Raw genomic sequence first — 19,288 nt, forward strand, 5'->3', positions numbered from 1 at the left:
CATGTAATAGCTTAGTGTCTCTAACACAGCGATTTTACCCTTTTTACTGTCCTTCTTAGGGCAAGCTCTGAAGTTTTTCCTAACTTCCATTCCACCTTTACCTCCTATTACATGTATGCACTCTCACATTCTATGAATAGTACATGCATACCATACTGTGTCTTGTGGGTATACTAAAGGCCTGGTGCATGGATTCGTGCACCGTTGAGGTCCCTCGGCCTGGCCTGCACCCTCTCGCAATGCGGGACCCCTAGGGGGATGTAGGAGGCCCAGTGCATGGATTCGGCCCAATCCCTGCAGGCCAGGCCAAGGGACCTCACCAGTGCACAAATCATGCACTGGGCCTCTAGTATGCATATAAGATCTTTAATTAATCTCTTCATTCCCTCCCCCCACTCCCCCTTTCCTCTGAGATTCATCAGTCTGTTCCATGTTTCCATGCCTGTGCATTGAGCATCTGCCCCCTGGTGGTCAATGCGCATAATAGCTACTGCTCAGATAGTTGGACAGTTGCTTAGGCTTTTATATATGTAGATTTCTAAAGAAGTTACTGTTTAAATTTATTGAGCTAAAAAATATTTGAGATGTGTAAACAAACATCAAAAAAAAATGAAAAGTTTTTTCAAGAAAATATTGTATAAACTATGACAAATGATGGCCATGCAACCTGGTTGTTGCTCAGTATGGGTTTTTACTTGCCACTTCTTTGAGAGCCATTATTAGTGCCTTTAAGTGCCCTTTTGTAAAGTCTCTGTTCTAACACTCAAAGAGGCCATTCCCTGCAGTAGGTCTGTTGATAAGGGAGAGCAGACAGCTGTTGAGCTGTGTGGCAGCAGCAGGTATCTCTGTGGGATGCCTCTAGAAACAAAAAAGCTGGATTCTCCGGCTGGGTATAATTTTATGAGCTCTGTAGGAGAATTCCTTTCTGGTTCTTTTCTCTCCTGTACATAATATGCACCCGATGATTGTTATGAAAACCAATTTTTATAGCATTTTTAGAAATTCTGAGCCTTAACAATCAAAGAAGTTTTACAGCTATTAGGACATCTTGCACCTACCCACAAACCATCAAAATTAGCACATCTTTTGTACACTGATATTTCCAGTATTGCTACATTGCAGGGAATAAGCACATCTTTTGTTGAGCAGCCTCTGAACTATAGACTGTGCAAAAAAGATGCCGTTTTACTCCCACTTCCCTTATAATACTAGTAATGGTATTTAGTCCCTAGCTAGCCTCTCTCTCTCCCATGGGATTAGTGTCCCTATTTTCTCTATAGATGATATAGTATGTATTTGACTACCAAACATGTATTGTCTTGACTGTATACATTTAATCTCTCTCACTAACTTATAAACATAGCAAGGGCAATATGCAAATGAAAGGAAGCAAAGGTAAATTAAATGTATACTTTATTAAAATCAAACAATTCTTGCAACCCTGAAAATTGTATTCAATAACGTTACATAACTGTATATTATTCTCTATAAAACTTCAGGTAATGTCTGATTCAAAAACACTTGGAATATATCCTACTGACAGTGATTTATGAAACTTCTGAAAAACAACTTAATATGGAATTTATTACCTTCTATAGCCACTACTGGGCCATGGCCCATTCTGAAAGCTATCAGAGAGGAGGATGGCACGTGATACCATGCCATTGAGAGTCTGCCTCACTAGTGGAATTCTGCATTTTGCAACTTTCCCAATCCTGGAGGTTTTGCTAACAAGAAGTCCAACTAGTATGCCTCAACTGAAAGGCTGACTTCTTACGGTTCACACTATAGCTTGACTCTCTGTGGCTCACAAATACTTTCTTGAGGTACTAGAACAATTTCTAAGCAGAAATGAAGATGGAGTCCAAAAGGAATAAAAGGGAAGAGGGAAGAAAAGGGGAAAATGCTGATCCTTTACCTCTTCCCAAGAGAAAAATTACATGAAATGGCTGCAGCAACCATGAAGTGATCTATATCTTATATTTACAAACTATAGAATAATGTGACTCCAAGGTGGGAGGATTTGCAATCACCTGCTTATTATAACCAACACTGCAACTAATAGTTTTGTTTCTTTTCCATTAAGGTGACATACTTGTTTGATAATGGAGGGACAGTCTTCTTTGCTATTTTTATGGCAATATGGGGTAAGTAATTCTCCATTACTTCCTAGCTATCATTCTCTGAGGCTATTACTATATTTCTTCATACTCACATGCACACACACACACACCCCATGTATCAATTCAACAAAGTCTATTGCTTTGTTTGTCCTCTTCACATATTCACTGCTTTGTTTGGCATGTATTAATGTATTTCTTCACTAATTCTTTAATCCCTAAAGCCTTGGACCTACCTATACTAAAGAGTTTTTTGGTGTGTTTTTTTTCCCTTCCAGAAGCAGATAATAATTAAAAACAAACTGAAACATGCCATAATCCAAGTTAAACTTCCTGAAACTGATGCTCAGAAATTTTTTTATTTGCTTAACATTTCCATTTATCTATTTTTAATCTCATTCATCATCTATTTAGAGATGGAGAATCTATTCCATATATAATTGATCAGTAATGTCTAATACATAATAAATTATGTTCCTATCTAATATCTTAAAACTGTAAAAATTATGTACAGGTACAGGCTTTGGCTGACTTTTTTCAACATGTTTCCCATTGAGTTTTAAGGTTACCCAATTAATTGAGGCATAAAGTAAATCAAACATCCTTTGAAGAAAAGCAGTTACTTTCCTGGTTAGGGTAAGCTTTCCTAACAGCCCTGTTGAATGCAAAGTCATTGTCAATTTGGCAGTTCAAGGGACTGACCATGTACTAGTAAGTGCTAAGGCAGCAAAGTAAAATGTACTTAGAAGATAGGTCTCTCACTCCCAGTCTCTACATTTATCAGAAACAGAAGTTCTGTGCCATCTGTCTTTCTAGCTTTATGTAAAAAAATAAAAAATAAAAAAAATTTACTTCCAATGCTTCTTCAACAGAATGTCAACTGTGATGCATGGCATTAGAGCTACAGGGGGAGCAGTGAAGAGTCAATACATTGATTGATTTTTGGCCAAAACAAAGTATAAATGTAGTTTTGGTTCTCTATTTTCAATGAAGAAGTTTTTAAATTAAATTATCAAGGAGGGGAATCAAGGTAAAATCTTTTAGTTTTATGTGATTCCACAAACATTTCTTACTAAGAAGAAAACAGACTAAAATACAAATGAAGGTTACTCCATATAAGCTTCAGCACAGCCAGAAATGGCAAGAAAGGAAACTCCTTGGATGATTTATCATCTCTTTATGTTTCTGCTCCTGGGCTCAGGCTTTTACAGTTCTTCTTGGCACAAGCCACATGACAATGATCTTGCTTCAGCTTTTGGAAGGTGGGTTGGTGAAAAGGCCAGGATATAGGCAAACACTTGCCATCTGAAGCCCTTTTCCCCTTAGTTTTATACTGAGGTACGGAGTGCAGGTATGTCATCCATTGGAATACCATCACGTGCATTTTCTTGACCTGCTGGTATGGATGAATTATTCACAGTTGAGTTGTAATAACTAGCATTCCCAAAACTCACATCATAAGGTTCCGGTGCATTGTCTAATCGCAGAACTAAAAAAAGTAACCAAAAAAAAAAAAAAAGGTATTTTATAAAAGGTATTTCAGTCACAGTTTGAAAGATTCACATGTATTCAGGCATCTGCCAGACCTTAGGAACTGTTCTAGATGGGTAAGTGTACCTGGTCTTTATATGGCTTTCCAGATATTAGTTTTGAAATTTAAATGAGTAGATCTTTTCAAGCCACATTTCTTTCTAAAACTAAGAGAACAATTTAACTTCCAGAATTTCCCTGCTGGTGGACCAAAACTAAAGGAACCAAGGGAGCAATCACAACAAAAGTGTAGTAATACTTTGTATCAGGGAGGATAGACTATGTCTCATTGTGTTGAATCTCGTGATTTCAGTCTTATCAGTTAGTTCAGAATTTTCACTCCTGGTGTGAAAAATACTTTTTTTTTTTTTTTAAAAGTGAAGAGCACTAATTTGAAAATCAGTGCCGTTATTCTAAGCCGTGTCTCCATGTCTTTATGGTTGAACCATTGAACACGGAGACAGGAGAAAACTATTTGTAAAACCTTGTGTTTCCTGCTGATAGATCCAACTTGTCATGTATTTGAGGTTTTATGACTGATAACAAAGGACTGTTTTCTTTTTTCAACAGTCAATTATTATTTCCTTAATGAGCTTGAATGTATTTTCAAAGAAAATAAGGAGGTACTTTTAAATACTGAAGCAGTGATTAACTACTAATTAGATTAGTAATCTAATTATTCAGTGAGGCATTTTCATATCCTATCAATTTCTTCAGCCATCTCTTCACAAACTAGTCTCCCAGAACCCTGAGGGGTTTGAGAGAGGGTCCCTAATCTGTCTTGAAGGAGTAAAGTAGGTGGTATGATTATTTTCTTATGCCTCAATCAAAATATATTGAATTATATCAATTTAATAGACTGAGCTTTTTTACAGATGATTACAGTGATTATAAATAAAGGAAAAATTCAGAGGTTTAAAAAAGAAGTTTGGAAACCCATGTTGTTCGAAATCATATCCTTTTATTTTGAAAAATGCTACTTTTTAAAATATGTATTGCTAGGAACCCATAGGCAGAATTCAGTCAAATTTTTAAGTGGTGGATTTGGTTCTGGAAAGGACCATATGTTACTTATGATTTGAGGTTCTCAAAAATCAATAAGACTTTATCAATGGGACTCACTAGGGTTATTTATTTTTTTATGGAAGCAAGAATCCCTCCTATAAACCAGAAAACAGTCGTGATATTTTTCCCCCTGAAGTTTAAGAAAGGGAAGAATCAAGCATTCAAAGTGACTTCATTTGTGTTCTATACATTGTGTTATTAAGGTCCTACTCAGTGCTTCATTCATAGCAGTTCCGTTTTTTATTCATAGGTATTATGGTTCTTTTTCACCACATGAATTTACAGAATTAAGGTAAATTGTGATTTATGTAGCTAAATATGCAACTCATTAGAAATTCTGTTTTAGAGACTCATTAAGATAATTAATATGAGGTGACTATATCTGTAAAACTTTTGAAGAGCTCCTATTAGAATATCTTTGCTCAAATTACTGCTACTTAAATACAACACTAATGAAAACAGATGATTTTGCAACCACTAACAAAACTGCCCATTTTTTCTTAATATCACACTATTCTATTCCAATTTTATAGATTTATTTTAGGTTCTGGGATTATTACTTAAAATCAGTTGTTATGCAATGAGCAACAGTTTCAACTATTTTAAAATTTTTTCTCACAGGTCCATTACTATTTGAGGAACAGAGAGTAGGACAGAATAAATCTTTGGTCTATTTCTATTGTATGAATCTCTGAACCCTGTCTAGACAATGTAGTGACCATTAGCAGTCCCCACTTAATGAAAGTTCTGAAGGTGAAGTTCTGAAAGTTGTTTTTACCTGGTTCGTTTCTATCATCATAAAGTCGCCGATGAGAAAATGAATTCACTTTTCGTTTTCCACACAACAAGTAGCCGACAAGACTAAGCAAGGAAGCACCCAGAATAGCTCCTAAAATGGCCCCAAATACTACTCCTGTATTTCTATTCTCTAGAGAGAAAAAAAGAAAAAAACAATTTATAAACAAGAAATAGAAATAATTGTTCAAAGCACAGACATATATACATGTATAGCACAAAGAATATTTAACATGTTTAAAAATATTAGATAATGCTAATATATATATTAGATAATGATAATATATATATTAGATAATGCTAATATAATAAAGTACTGAATATTTGGGATATATTGGCAAAATATATTTCCTAATAAAAACAAATCTTAAATATTGAATTATTTTGAATTACTTGTAAGTCCTAGTTTTATAACTATGCCTTATTACTCATCAACACAAATAGTACTGAAATGCCATGAGTGTGCTCCATTAGGACATAATTTCTGTGTTGAATGCTATATTGTCTTTAATCAATTCTAAATCTCTGATGAACTTTAATGGTAAAATGAACTTTGATCTTGTTTCTATTATAGTTTGAAAGTAAAAAGCTAATAGGAGGAAGTGGGGAATAGGAAATGAATCCACAAAACTCCAAGTGAAAAGGCATTTTAAGGAAAAATCAGGAAAATGATCAAAGCAATATATTGTCAGTGCATTACACATAGGGAACAGATGTGTAGGTCTGAGTTCAAGAGAACCCAAAATTTCACCCTATCATCCCCTTTCTAACTACCTTATTTGAAAACTATCATAAATAAACTATTTACTACTCCATGAACTCAAATTTAGTGTATTTTATTTTTAATGTTTTTTAAAATTTCTTGAGAAGCTTACTAATTAGGTAGGTAAAGGGTCCTAAAGAGTCTCTGGTTTTGTATGAAACCTTATATATTTAAAAAATTAACCTCCACACTAGAAAGTTAACAAAATTATTACTAAAACAAAAGTGAAACAAAGTTACCTGGTAGGAATAAGTAATATGTTTTCAATATGTATTTTAAGTTTAGAGAGACAAAAGAGATAGTATTTTTAAGCAATATATTTCTGATGGGATGTTAGAGTATGTATGAATGAAACTAATATGTTTAAGTTAAAACTAGCCTGGCAGGTGTGACTCAGTGGTTGAGTGTCAACCCATGAACCAGGAGGTCATGATTTGATTCCCCTTCAGAGTACATGCCCAGGTTTTGGGCTCAGTTCCCAATAGCGGGCATGCAGGAGGCAGTCAATCAATGATTCTCATCATTGCTATGCTATTTTTATCCCTTTCTCCCTTTCCCTCTCTGAAATTAATTTAAAAAAATTAAAAAATTTTTTAATTAAAGTTAAAATGAAAATATATGTACATACAATACATTGGTTTCAGAGCTATAGTAAAGCCTAGATTTCAGTATTTAAAACTTTTCCTATTCACTGGCAACAACTTCAAATAGGAATATATATAATGTATACTATATATATATATATATATATATATATATATATATATATATATATATTAGTAGATATAGATATAGATGTATGGATGATTTGGTGTTTATATAATTAATATAATCTGTAAATAAGTTCTATTGGAAATTGGGGACTTCATAGGGGAAACTAGTATATTTTTAAGTTTAAGGGAAGCAGAAACATGGTTAGACCTGAAAAAATAAAATACAATGAATTTTCATTAAATATTAGCAATTTTTCACTTTATGTGTTAAATCTTGATGTAATAATCCCTACGAATGAAACATAAAACTGTCCCCATATTACAATTTTCTTGTGGTGGTCATTAAGCACTAAACTAAAAATTGAGGATTTCCTTTTGTTGAATTTATTTACTTTTTAAAAAAATATCAGTGTTCTATTTTCCTGTGATTATGTGGTATCTGATAACTAATAAATCCATTTACTTCAATATTTGAGACCAACATTCATATATTTTTAAAGTTCAGTTGTACAGTATTCTTAAAAGCATGTGAAATTTCAAGTAGCCTTTCTAAAATTCAGTAAAAATTGTTACACAGTATCTCCAAGCTGTATCACTACTTCAGTCTTTTCAGCCTACCCTACTTCTCATTTTGTCTCACTTAAGTATATGCTGACTTAAGTTCTAAAATCCCTTCACTATTTCCAGTGAATATCATGGTTACCCTTAAAGGGAGACCACCTGTGCTACTGTGATCTCCTCTTTTTCTTTAGTCACAGGGGTGGGGGACCTTTTCTTTGCCAAGGGCTATTTGGATATTTATAACATCATTCAAGAGCCATACAAAATTAGTAACTTAAAAATTAGCCTGCTAGCCCTGACCAGTTTGGCTCAGTGGATAGAGTGTTGGCCTGTAGACTCAGGGGTCCCAGGTTCGATTCTGATCGGGGGCATGTACCTTGGTTGAGGGCGCATCCCCCGTGGGGAAGTGTGCAGGGGGCAGCTGATTGATGTTTCTCTCTCATCGATGTTTCTGACTCTCTATCCCTCTCCCTTCCTCTCTGTAAAGAATCAATAAAATATATTTTAAAAAAATTAACCTGCTATATTTAGTCAAACATTTAATTACCTCCCCTTAATGCCTTGGGCAGGGCCAGACCAAATTTCCTGGGCCTTACATGGCCTGCTGACCGGACATTCCCCACCACTGCTAGTATGGCATATTCTATAGTTGTAATCTGTATGATTTACGTGGAGATTCTTTCACACCAAAAGCAGGTTAAATTTGTTTATATTTACCTTCTTGGGGATCTGATGTATTTGGAAAGATTTTTGAATTATTGGTGAATTTTAAGGTGGGCTGCAGAGTCATTTCCTGATAGGGGGTAAACCCCACAAAGCTATCATTAGTAATGTTAAGCCATCCATCTGGTTCCGTTGTCATGGGGTTCATGGTGGTTAGCGCCGAGGGAAGGATGCTAACTGTAATGGAACTGTTGTCAGTTTTCATGGTATCATTGGCCAGGGACTCCACTGAGGATACAGCAGATGTAGCATTGGGAGGTGATGAAACGGACGGAGAATTTTCATCTCCTGCAGATGAGTTCTGAGGCAGTTTAGAAACAAAGCTGTGGATCAAGGAAGTGCTTTCAGAAAATACAGGTGTGGGTCTTGGACTCCTGGGGGAGTCTGTGGTCAAATTATCCACAAAATCTGTTGTTTCATCACTTTTACTTGATGGATCCCAAAGAGAGGAATTTCTCGCCTTGGGATTGGAAGTTTCTCTATTTTCTTTACCTAAGTTGAAATCTGCTCCAGTTTTCAAAGGAACGTATTCTTTTGCCATGTGTTTTAAGCTTTCTGCAATGTTTTGTGTTGTGTTTACGTCCAGACTTTCTTTTCCATGGCTTACAAATAACAGTAAACTAAACAAGGTTGAAAGCAATAGAGTTTGGGCTGAGGTCAACATTGTAGCCTTCTTTGGTATGGGGAATCTGAAAGAAAATAACAACCATTTGAACTATTAAATGAAAATCTACATTTTTAAGTGGTGAAAAATCTAGATACATAATGCTGAGATGATAATATCATACTCTCACTTCCAAAAGTTTGTTTTCTTTGAATTGTGTACTAAAATTAGAATGACTGAGTTCTATATTCTGTATAACATTTTTTTTCTTCCTCTAAAGCAGTGGTTCTCAACCTTCCTAATGCCATGACTCTTTAATACAGTTCAGTTCCTCATGTTGTGGTGTCCCCCAATTTCATTGTTACAAATTGAACATAATTAAAGCATAGTGATTAATCACAAAAACAATATGTAATTATATATGTGTTTTCCAATGGTCTTAGGCGACCCCTGTCAAAGGGTCGTTCAGCCCCCAAACGGGTCGCGACTCACAGGTTGAGAACCACTGCTCTAAGGAAATGCCATGCAGAAACTTTGTCAGGCCAGATGCCACTATTCCATTATTTCAAGGATTACTTAGCTTGGGCCAAGTTAAAAATACACACACACACACACACACACACACACACACACACACATACATACACACACTATATATGGACTGCTAAGTAAAATTTTTAAAATATAAATATAGTGTATGTAGAGCTGGCTGGTTTCTTCAACCTATTTAGGAAAACATGTTCTTTTTAAAGATTTAATTTGGAATATTATGAAAATGATGTTACTGAATATACACTAAATGTACCACTTTAAAGTGAGTCAGTCAGGGACCCCACTTGAAAAGATTTTATTATATATACCTAATTTAAGTTATTTGAATTTGAAATTAACATTTGTTTTTCAAAATACTTTTTATGATGCTCTCCATTCTATTAATTTCAGATTAGGAAAATCAGAAAGACTTGGATTTTAGGATAATCTTTAATTATATTTCCTTATTGTGTCAATGAAGGATATATTTGGGAGTTTGTGTGGAATAAATTACTTAGCTTGATAGTGGCAAAGTTGGGATTTGAAACCATAGTCCTGACCTCCAACCCAGGCACATAATTTTGCTTATAAGTGTGGAAGTACTACAAATTTGTAGATAGGATAGGGGGAAAGGTTTTTGAAATTAGATTTATATTAAAATTCAGGCATCTGTCATGAATAATCTATGAAAAACAATCATCATAACAAGCAATTGCTTTATCATCATCATCATTATCATAATTACACTGACTTCACATTGTTTTTCTAAATTGAATGATTTGAGTAAATCATTTGAGATAATTAGAGCAATTTATAATCCCATTTTTTAAACACTGGAAAAAGAGGGCCTTCTACCTTAAGTACCTCTCAAACACATTAAAAACTACCTGGACTAAAGTAAGCAGTTAATAGACATTAACTTTATTTCTTAGTATCTATACTAATAAAAGGGTAATATGCTAATTAGACCAGGTAGACTAGACGTCTTCCAGATGTCCTTCTGGACATCCTTCTGGAGAAAGCCACGGTGGCAGGGGTGGATCAGGCAGACAGGCAGAGCAGTCAGAGGCGATCAGGCCAGCAGGGGAGAGCCGTTAGGGGCAATCAGGCTGGCAGGGGAGCAGCTAGGGGCATCAGGCAGGTAGGCAGAGGCAGTTAGAGGCGATATGGCAGGAAGGCAGAGGGGTTGGGGTGATCAGGCAGGCAAGGTAGTTAGGGGCAATCTGGCAGGCAGGAAGTAAGCGGTTAGGAGCCAGTGGTTCTGATTGTGAGAGGGATGTCCAACTGCTGGTGGTCGGACATCCCCTAAGGGGTCCTGGATTGGAGAGGGTGCAGGCTGGGCTGAGAGACCCACCCACCCCCTCCACCCCCGCCATGCACGAATTTCGTTCACCAGGCCTCTCATCTGTATATATAAAATCCTAAGCAACCATTAGGACTTGAACAACCAGTCAGCCAGTCGTTATGATGCACACTGACCACCAGGGGCAAGAAACTCAACACAGGAGCCCTAGTGGTCAGTGTGCTTCCACAGGGGCAGCACCACTCAACCAGAAGCCAGGCTCATGGCTGGCCAGCACAGCTGCAGCGGCAGGAGCCTCTCCCAACTCCGTATCAGTGCTACCAAGCAGCGGTGGCAGGTGCAGTGGGCTGGGATGAGTGCGAGCAGTGCGGCACCGGCTCGGGCTCCTCCCTGTCCAACTGCCACTTGGCGCACTGCTATATCCCCAAGGGGTCCCAGATTGCGAGAGGGTACAAGCCAGGTTGAGGGACACCCCCCCCCCGTGCACAAATCCATGCACCGGGCCTCTAGTTAAAATATAATATTCTCTAAGTGTCTTGCACTGGACATAGTTTATAATATCTCACTTGATCATCACAATGATCCCTTCAGACAAAAAGAATAGGTTGTATTAATTATTCCCATTTTGCAGATGAAGAAACTGAGGTTCATAGTGGCTAGTAATGGAAGCTAGTAAATGGAAGAGGCAACACTGAAAGGCAAGTCTACTGACTCCAAAGTAATTAGCTGCTAAAATGTAAAGTGTTTTTCATTGAAACAATTATTATTTTATTTATTTATTTTCAAATATATTTTTATTTATTTCAGAGAGGAAGTCAAAGAGAGATAGAAACATCAATGATGAAAGAATCATTGATCAGCTGCCTCCTGCATGTCCCACATTGGGGATTGAGCCTGCAACCTGGGCATATGCGCTGAAAGGGAATTGAACTGTGACCTGCTGGTTCATAGATCAACCCTTAACTACAGAGCCATGCCAGCCAGGTGAAACAGTTATTCTTTTTTAAAAAATTAGGCTATTTCTCCTTTTTTAAAAGTCTGAAAACTGATTTTATATTCTTTGAATTAAACCTCAGAGCTTATTTTTCACTAAAACTCTTCTAAATGACTGAGATAAGAAAAAGGAGGAGGTGCTACTGCTATTATTTTGGTCCACTATTACCAGCTATTCTTTTAAAAGATCTCCCAGAAATGTTTTACAACTATTTTCAACCTTTATGATTTTTCAGTAGGATCTGAAGAGCTCCTGTGTACACCTCTGGTTATCTTTTGGTTTTGTCATCCTTGCGTAACAATTTCTTGTATAATGGTACAACTTAAATATATCTATAATACATCCTGCTATACTTTTTTCTTCAAAAGCTTTTAGCAAGCAGTCCATACTTGTGGATTCCTGAGGTTTTAGAATATAATATCTCTCATGCCCTATACTAATCACTTCAAAAAAACCTCCATATAAAGCAAGGCTAGCAGACATATAAAAGCGTTACTTAAACATTCATCACTAACAGAATGGTTAATAAATTGTGTAGATTCATGTGTGAAATTTTTTTTAAAATATGTTTTATTGATTTTTTACAGAGAGGAAGGGAGTGAGATAGAGAGTTAGAAACATTGATCAGCTGCCTCCTGCACACCCCCCACTGGGGATGTGTCCGCAACCAAGGTACATGCCCTTGACCAGAATCGAACCTGGGACCCCTCAGTCCTCAGGCCAATGCTCTATCCACTGAGCCAAACCGGTTATGGCTCATGTGTGAAAATTAACAAACTAGAGCTGCATACAGAAATAAGGGTGATTATCAGAAATATTAATACAGAGCTAAAATGCCAGTTGTACTGGTGGTTCTCTGTATATAAAGTTCAAAAACAGACAACAAACTGGAATGTTAGAAGTCAGGAAAGTGGTCACTGTGGAGAGGAAGTATTGGGTGGGCACGGAAAGGGCTTCTCTGTGCTCGGGATGCTCTGTTTCTTGACCTGATAGGGGTTACATGGGTGCCTGTATTTGTGATAATTTTGTTTATTTACATTTCATTTATTTCTTTGTCATTACCAAGAAAATGGATTTAGGTCCTAAAAATAACTGGAAAACATATTGCTATTAAGCATTTATTATATCACATGTTTTACATTTTTTATCCTTTAATTCTTACTAAAAACACAATGAGAAAGGGATTATTAATCCTATTTAACAGATGATTAAATAGGGCATAAAATGTAAATAATATGTCCAAGGACACACAACTAGGGACACACTAAAGAAATAGGGTTAGGCCCGGCCGGCATGGCTCAATGGTTGAGCATTGACCTATGAATCAGGAGGTCATGGTTTAATTCCCAGTCAGGGCACATACCTGTGTTGTGGGCTCAATCTATAGTGTGTGGCGTGTAGGAGGTAGCCGGTCAATAGTCCTCTCTCATTATTTTTTTAAAATATATTTTTATTGATTTCAGAGGGGAAGGTAAAGGGAGAAATAGATAGAAACATCAATTATGAGAGAGAATCATTGATTGGCTGCCTCCTGCATGCTCCCTATTGGGGATTGAGCCTGCAACCGGGGCATGTGCCCTTGACTGGAATCGGACCCGGGACTCTTCAGTCCGCAGGCCGACCCTCCATCCACTGAGTCAAACCAGCTATGGCGGACCTCTCATTACTGATGTTTCTATATCTCCCTCTCCCCTCTTCTCTGAAATCAATAAAAATATTTTTTTAAAAAAAAGAAATAGGGTTAGGATTCAAATCTTGGCATTAAAGCTAGTAATCACTCAACTATGTCAGAAATGTTACAAAGAAATACAGAATTTGGTACTTAGCTGCTTGATAGAACTCTTCCCATCAACATTGTCTTAGCACAGCTTTTAAAATTTTATTTTAATCAGAGCAATTTATAATCCCATTTTTAAACACTGGAAAAAATGGGGCCTTCTATGTTAAGTACCTCTCAAACATACTAAATACACTTTTATCCTAATTTAAGAAAATTTTAACAATTGTCTCTGTGTGTACTAGATGGACACCTGTAGCGTGTAGTTTACAGATGAGCAGTAACAAAATGAGTGATTTTCCCCACACTTATGTAAGCTCACCAACATTTCATTAAACTGATTCCTCACCTAGCACATTTAAAGTGCGATTCCATTTAGTTTAAAAATACTCACATGGACCTTTTCAAAAACACCCTTCTCCTGTAAACTCTGTCAGGTTTGTGGCAAACATTATAGTCCTTTCTTTATCTACTACCAGTGATCTGATTACTTTATGAACTGTACTTGGCCTGTATTATCATTATCATTATTATTATTATTATTATTATTATTATTATTATTATTCAGTTTGATTTAGGTTTTCTGTACCCAAGCTTTCTGGTTATTTTATCTTCCTAATGAAGTGGTCACGAAAGGGGAAAAGCATCTCTTAGCTGTTCCTCTAACTTTCTCATAACGTTACACGAGGAACATGGCATTGAGTTTTCTTGTTCCCTTCCTATAATGAGAATCCATATATCAGAAGTCAACAAAGTGAGTTTTGTTGTTCCTGTTCCCCTTTGCCTGTAACATTGAGCAACCAAGAGGATCTCTCTACCCATCACCCAGTTTTTGATTGCAACATGAAAACCTAAGGAATGAATACCCCAAATGGGCTAAGCATTCTGTTACTGCCTATAATTTATCTCCAGGGAAAAGAAAGGGCAGAGAGGGATGAGACAGAATGCTGTAAATACTATTTGCAGTTTATTCCCAAATTAATACCAGTGTGGGTAAGGCTTTTGTGAATATTGATTTATTCATGTTGTCCAAGCATGGCAATGAGAGACAACTTTGCTTCTTTTCCCTGGCTTCTAAGGGAACCACTTTATACCTCTTCCTCAGGTCCCTTCCTCTTAAAGGGATAGAAGCAGCCAGGAATTGAATCTTAGCCCCAGACTTTTGCTGGAGTAAAGAATAAGCAATTTATATATGTTTGTTCAATCTACTCTGAATTGAATAAGTGTGTTATAAGCAGCAAGAGCTAATGGAGGTGGTATAGGAGCTCCAGGAGGCAATGAAATAAAAGTGTACTCTTTCTCTTTGCACTTTCCTCTCAACTTGTCTCCATCTCTAGAATTCAAATACTTAGGCAGCAGTTCTCAACCTGTGGGTTGCGACCCCTTTGGCAGTCGAATGACCCTTTCACAGGGGTTGCCTAAGACCAACCTGCATACCAGATATTTACATGACGGTTCATAACAGTAGCAACATTACAGTTATGAAGTAGCAACGAAAATAATTTTATGGTTGGGTCACAACATGGGGAACTGTATTTAAAGGGCCAGAAGGTTGAGAACCACTGACTTAGAGGATGTTGCGTACTTGTTATATAAAATTAAGTTATGCTGGATGATGGATGGCATGCTTGTGTGTGCTCAAGTTCATCTGTCAAGCAGGTGCAGTACAGAGGGAAACAGAAGGTGGGATGAAAGAAAAGTGAAGTTGTCATGGGAGAGAAATTCAGGACAACCAACCAGATAGCATCATTCACTCTCTGGTTCTTTGCCCCTTTTTGCCCCTAGGTGGAAATTCCCAAGAGGAATTTTGAGGATGTAACATAGAAACAAAGCTGAGATCATTACACACACACACACACACAAAAATTCTAAGATTAGAACTATCAATCATAAAGGGAACAGAGAAAGAGAATTTCCATCCACTTTGTGATAGCTTAAACACAGATTCTAATCCTTTCTATATATATTGAAATGTTTGTCTTATTTCTAGTATTTAATAACTTGTAAAATATACTTTCAGACAGTGTGAGTTTCACTGTTTTTTAAATAATTCCTTTACAGGAGAAAAAGTACACTATTTTCTCTCTTTCCTTGGTTGCTGGCACTAAAAAGTGGTTTCACATTACTACTTTGCATGGAGGGCTGCAGTGGGTGATGAGAGAGAGAGAGAGAGAGAGAGAGAGAGAGAGAGAGAGAGAGAGCGAGCGCGCAACTATGGCCATTAAGGGAGGTAAATCCACACTCTCTGTACATAATTTTGCTTCTCCTTAAATGCATAAAGTCATTATTCTGCCCAGTGTCCCTGTTCTGAGTCATACCCATTTTATACCAAGCTTTGAAAGTAAGGGAGTATCCTGCTTTGTGTCAAGTAATCAACCCGGGCAAGGGAAGAGAAATGCTAGTCATTCTAAACTCAATCAAATCCAGAAATTTTAAATAAAAGCATTAGTTCAGGTACACTGAGAGGATAATATAAAAACATGTTTTTGTAGTGAAGTAACTTAAAGAGTATTTACTGTGCTACTTCTCTCTCAGTTGCTGTTGATCACATCTAGTTATAGCTTTCAGGCTACAAAGTAACACAGATGGGTTTTGTTTGTCTTTGTCATGGGAAACTCAGTCTGACATGTAGCCAGTGTCCCAGGCAAACCTTGAGCGTCACTATGAGTGGCTTTTCCAATCTTGGGCAGTATTTTACTTTCCTTACATGAAAGAGCCACAATAAATGAGGACATAAGAAATGATGCCTCTATATATGCCTCTTTTATGAAAGGTGAGAAGACTTAACTAAGCATAAAGTAGGACTGTACCTGAGAACTGTAGGCACTTCACTTTACTTTTATTTGCTTTAAAAGAAAAGGGGGGGAAAAGAAGAAAACCCTGACTTTTCTTCAGAAAAACAAAACAAAACAAGTTTCAGAAGTTTGTGAACATCATTTAATTTAAATCACAGTATGATGCATAAATCCAGAAAAAAAAAAGACTATCAAACTCCCTGCTAACTTGGGTGTTCTCAGTCATAAATTTCAGTACTGAAATAATTAGGTAAAAGAGTGCCATGCCTAGAAATAAAGAATGACATGTCTCCAAAAGAAATATTCTGGACCCAGATTCCCAAGCATGGGCTTTGCAGCCTTCTGTTAAGTTTCACTGAGAAACAGCCTCTATGGATCAAATAGAAGGTGGGCGAAGGTAAACCAACATCTCACATAGGAACCTTACATAACTACAACTGAAACTAATTTTAAGAAACTGTATTTACATGCCTTCTGTAGCAACTGACTTGGCCTTTCAATCTCCAATGAGTGGTGGACATGTGTACCCACCATGCTAAGTAAAAGTATATACACAATATTTTGCCAGTCTTTAAAGAAAATCTTTGGGAATGTAATTCATTATGTTAAAAAATTGTTGTTGTTGTTGTTTTAACTATCATATTCCAATACCTTAGCAACAACCTTGAAGCCCAAATGCATAATTTAAATCTAAATATTCAATTTCTATTCCTGCTACAATTTGCACTTTAAATGTTTTAAAACTTTTACTAAGATAGGACCTGAAGACTCTCCTAGTCATGTATGTTTTAAGTAATGTTTTTATTTTAGCTCTTCAGTTGGTTTCGTCATCTAGCAAATTTGGCAATAATTCTTAAAGTAAACTCACTTGACAGTGCAAACGCTCATTTTGAAGGTAATTACTTAATGAAATAGCTACCTGTCTCTGTAAAGGTCTTTGTAGCTACTTCCCAGACTGTTCTGACAAAAGTTGAGCTCATTTTTATTCTCTTTGGAAAATCAATGAAAGAGAGAGGGGCAGACAGACAGACACAAGGTTGGGGGAGGGAGGGATTCGGTGTAACCCAGCAGCACCCAGCACAAACTTACCTTCAAGTCTAGGAGGTATTTACAAACAGGAACTGAAATATCACAGCTGTCCTGGCTAAAATGAGTCTGCCGTGCATTAGAGAGAGCAGATGGGTTAAATGTGGCGCCGTCTCACTAAGCAGGAGGGTGCCAGAGAAACAAAAAGGCGGAGCTGGCTGTATCTTGCTTGTGTAATGCAGCACCCCAGAACCTGACTGACCTGCTTCTCAGCTGTCAGCATGAAGATACCACCTCCATTCAGGTCTTAAAAAAATAAGTCCAACCCTCCAGCTTTCATAGGCTGGTTGTTTTGATTTCAGGGCAGGCTAGTTGTCTTAAGCGGTGGCAAAACAAGGGGCATTTATTTCTAGCCCTAAGTAAAAAAAAAAGGACAAAGACTTTGGTAACATCCCTGGTGTATCAGGAATTTCTGACCTGTGATGGGTTCCCACTTTGCAGGTGAGGAAACCGAAAGGAGTCACGCCCTGCACCTGTTGCTGTGTGCTGGCCGCATGTCATTCTCTTGACTCAGAAACAAATCTTCCTTTCCCATAGTAGGATGTTTGATTTGTGAACTTATAACCTGAGTGGAGAAAATGTAGTGGGCTCAGTAGCGAGGAGCCTGGTCTGCAGTGCACTGAGATCCGTTTTAGAGACAGTTACACTTAACACAAAGTGAATTGATGTGTATTGGGATCCTTTTGAAAGCCGTAAGCTTTAAGTTAGAAATAATCACCAGGACCGAGATGGGGTTTGTTGCTGACTTTTGGAAGTCTGGAGAGGACCTGGGCCAGTCTCAAAATGGCCACATGATCCTGAGTAATCCTGGGAGCTTTCTCGGTTAAGTGGTTCCCATCCTGTGTTCTCTGCTTTTACTCTCAATTCAGAAGCTGGAGAGTTTCAGAAGTGCCCAGGTAATGCTTGATTAAATACGAGAGTTGAATAACAACCTGGCACACTTCCTTCACTTCCTTTCAAGGCTTGTGAAAGGGAGAAGAGTGAAACTGCGCTTTCTGGGATATTCTGCACATCAATATTTGGGGACTGGCGCCAAGGTCTGTTCAACTCAGTATGCCTGAGGTTCATGCTTAGTTTCTGTTGTGCAAGGAGATAGGTTTCCAGTTGCTGAGTGAGAAAATGAAACTTTAGCTAAGGTCCAGGAGCTTCAAGTTGAATGCAAAGAATCTGCCCAGTTAATTGGCCCCAGGAAAGAACAAGGTAATTCTATAGTTTTCAATTTTCTGAAGCCCAAAGGCCTTTTAGAGCTGATTATAAATTAAACCAACCCCTAAAAAAATGTTCACTCAAAGGATATTTAAGCTGTAACTGCACTGGTATGAAGAAAAGCAAGTTAAATTTAATCAAACACTGGTTACTAAGCAATGGCTTAATAGAATTCAATTGGTTCTTTTCAGATCAGTCAGTTACTGGGGAAAAAATTCAACTGAAAACATATTTTATATCTGTACTTAGAGAACTGAACATGCGTTGCCAGGATTGGGTGTGTCACCACCTTAGGAGTTTTCCTAGGTACATATATGAATAGCATTACCATTTTCTGACTTGACCATTAATTATGGCCTATACTAAACATAGAAATTACAAGGCAATTTTACTAAAATTATCTGCTTTCACTGCCCTATAGCCTCAGAATCCTTTTCATCATTGTCCTCCTGACAATCATAACCAAATGATTAGAACTTACTCTAGAAATAGACCCCATTTACTCTCCTGTCATGAGCATACTGAAAGAAAGCTAAAAATGCAAACTATGGGTAAATTTAATGCCTTAGTTATTACTTTGCTCATTTAGTTGTGATCAGAAACCTTTTGAAATAACCCGAGTTGAAGTTAAAAAGTATTTTCTTAGCAAGCAAACAAGTCTCACTTCAATACATTTCTAGGTATAGACCATGTTCTAGGAAAACTATTCCCATGTTGATCTT

General features: G+C 37.1%; 2 protein-coding genes across 2 annotated transcripts in view; one reads left to right on the forward strand and one right to left on the reverse strand.

Moving 5' to 3' along the window:
- Positions 1-19,288, forward strand: part of ANO3 (anoctamin 3) — a 201,991-nt gene that overhangs the window by 129,006 nt on the left and 53,697 nt on the right. Inside the window, exon 14 of the mRNA XM_059709159.1 lies at positions 2,087-2,147. Coding sequence (XP_059565142.1) covers positions 2,087-2,147 — 61 coding nt within the window. The remainder of the gene's footprint in view (positions 1-2,086; positions 2,148-19,288) is intronic.
- Positions 1,226-17,561, reverse strand: MUC15 (mucin 15, cell surface associated). The gene is made up of 4 exons (XM_059709160.1): positions 17,364-17,561; positions 8,265-8,959; positions 5,494-5,643; positions 1,226-3,609 (listed from the first exon to the last, which is right to left on the reverse strand). Exons 2-4 carry the CDS (start codon positions 8,932-8,934, stop codon positions 3,449-3,451), a joined length of 981 nt encoding a protein of 326 aa, XP_059565143.1. The 5' UTR covers positions 8,935-8,959; positions 17,364-17,561; the 3' UTR covers positions 1,226-3,448.

Source organism: Myotis daubentonii, chromosome 9, assembly GCF_963259705.1.
Source record: "Myotis daubentonii chromosome 9, mMyoDau2.1, whole genome shotgun sequence".
Lineage (NCBI taxonomy): Eukaryota > Metazoa > Chordata > Mammalia > Chiroptera > Vespertilionidae > Myotis > Myotis daubentonii.

Excerpts from the sequence above, each read along its gene's own strand:
- MUC15 (XM_059709160.1), bottom strand. The coding sequence starts at position 8,934 with ATGTTGACCTCAGCCCAAACTCTATTGCTTTCAACCTTGTTTAGTTTA. Across the intron at positions 5,644-8,264 it reads TACATCAGATCCCCAAGAAG|AGAATAGAAATACAGGAGTA; the intron begins GTAAATATAAAC and ends TTTTCTCTCTAG. Across the intron at positions 3,610-5,493 it reads TGATGATAGAAACGAACCAG|TTCTGCGATTAGACAATGCA; the intron begins GTAAAAACAACT and ends TACTTTTTTTAG.